Genomic DNA, 1,955 nt, shown 5'->3' with positions numbered 1-1,955 from the left:
CTTCTTGTGCACCTCCAGCCTGCTCAGTCAGCAGAGCATGGGAAGCTGAAAAGGCCTTGACTAGTGTAAGCACTGCTCAGCAACAACTAAAACATCGGTGTGTTATCAACATTGTTCTCATCCAAAATCCAAAACACAGCACTGTACCAGCTACTGGGAAGCGAATTAACTCTATCCCAGCCAAAACTAGGACAAAGTGTCACGGGACACGATGTCGGGGTGTCCCAAAGAAGCCTCCCTCCCCTACTCCATTACCCCCCGGACCCACCAAGGCACTTACTTGGAGAGAATTGGGTGGCTGAGCCGAGCCAGGCGCAGGAGGGCAACACAGACAGCAGCAGAGCCGGGCGAAGGTACCGGCTGGGACACCCCTGCAGGGTGGTCTCTGCGCAAGCTGGGTCTGCACAAATGCCGTAGGCAGGACTGGCCCCACCGTGCATCACCGCGACAGGACAGGCACCAGCCCCCTCCCCGCTGGCACGCTTCCTCTTTCTCCTCCACGTCGCGCCGGGGGGCTGCCTGTGTCCTGCCCGTGTCCCTGTGGTCCGAGTGGCCAGACGGGTGGTGGGGAGCACAAGATGACCACCAGCTGCCACCGCCACCGAGCCCCCGGGGGACATCACAGAGACTGGGATGATTTCCAGCTGCCAGCACGCAATGGCACGCTGCGGGGAGGAGGACGCAGAGGTAAGGCAGCCATCAAAAGATGGTTGTGAACCACAGCGGGCAGGTGGAACTGTACGTTCCCCAGGCATGGGACAGGAAGGACACAGCTGACTCCCAGCCTGGTGACATATGCCCCTGCCCCATTGCAGCACCCCAGGGGCACAGGGCACCCTGCATGCCCAGCCCTGCCAGGACCAGACATCCCCAGGCATCGATCACCTTGGTGAGGCTGACAAGCTGATGTCACCCTGTAGATGGGGCCGCCCTACATTGTCCCACTCTGCTGTCCCCTTCCTGCCACCCAAGTGGGTGTTGGGTAGCCCCCGGTCCATTTTCCCGGCTCCCTCCTGCAGGAGAGGGGCCGTGGAGGGGAATAACAGACCCAGTGACACAGCTCCAGCCCAGCCTTGCACTTTGACATGCAGCAGGGGAACCAGGACATGTGCAACTGACCCCAAAAATGTCAGGGAGAGAGCAGTAAGGGGACAAAAGGGACAGCGGGGAGAGCCACAAGCTCTGCAGGAACCACAGACAGAGAAAAAGCAGGACAGACAGAGAAGTGAGAGCTGAAGGGGACAGGAGGAGGAAGGGAGGGGTACAGAGGGACAGAGGGACGGAGGGACCAGGGACAGATGGGGCAAGGGCTGGCTGGGGAGTCCTAATGGTTGCAGATGCCCCCCACCGAATGCCACTGCTCAGCACCTCACCTGTGTCCCCATGGCAGGGTCCTGCCAAGCCAGGGGCTCTGCATCCTCCACGTGACATGGGACCCCATGTGTCCCTGTGCCTGGGGGCTGGGTCATGCTGCCCCACATGTCCCCATACCCCAGGACCAATGTCCCAGCACCCCACATCTCCCTGTGCCCCAGAACCAGTGCCCTGGCACCCCACACGTCACCATGTCCTGGGGCCAGTGCTCTGTGTGTCCTCATGTAGAAGGACTTGGTCCTCAGCATTTCCAGTGTCCCCATGCCGCAACACACCTCATGTCCCCATGTCCCTACCTCCCTGTGTTCCTATGTCCCCATGTCCCGCCGGCCCTGTCTCCCTGTCTCCCTGTCTCCCTGTCACCCCATTTCCCCATGTCCCTATCTCCCTGTGTCCCCATGTCCCCATTTCCCCATCTCCCCATTTCCCCATGTCCCTGTGTCCCCGTCTCCCCATGTCCCCATCTCCCCGTGTCCCCATCTCCCCATCTCCCCATGTCCCCATGTCCCCGTGTCCCCATGACACGTCCCCATGTCCCCGTGACATCCCCGTGTCCCCATATCCCCATGACACCTCCCCGC

At 61.1% G+C, this 1,955-nt stretch overlaps 1 protein-coding gene across 1 annotated transcript in view; it reads left to right on the top strand.

Annotated features, from left to right (window-relative positions):
- The first annotated feature begins 657 nt into the window (after nucleotides 1–657).
- Nucleotides 658–1,955, top strand: part of FCHSD1 (FCH and double SH3 domains 1) — an 8,797-nt gene continuing 7,499 nt past the window's right edge. Inside the window, exon 1 of the mRNA XM_019472088.1 lies at nucleotides 658–687. Within this exon, the coding sequence (XP_019327633.1) occupies nucleotides 658–687 (30 nt within the window). The remainder of the gene's footprint in view (nucleotides 688–1,955) is intronic.

Source organism: Aptenodytes forsteri, unplaced genomic scaffold (genome assembly GCF_000699145.1).
Source record: "Aptenodytes forsteri isolate BGI_AS27 unplaced genomic scaffold, ASM69914v1 Scaffold659, whole genome shotgun sequence".
Taxonomy (NCBI): Eukaryota; Metazoa; Chordata; class Aves; order Sphenisciformes; family Spheniscidae; genus Aptenodytes; species Aptenodytes forsteri.
Note: the sequence above shows the minus strand (reverse complement) of the source record. Positions and strands in the feature narration are given on the sequence as shown.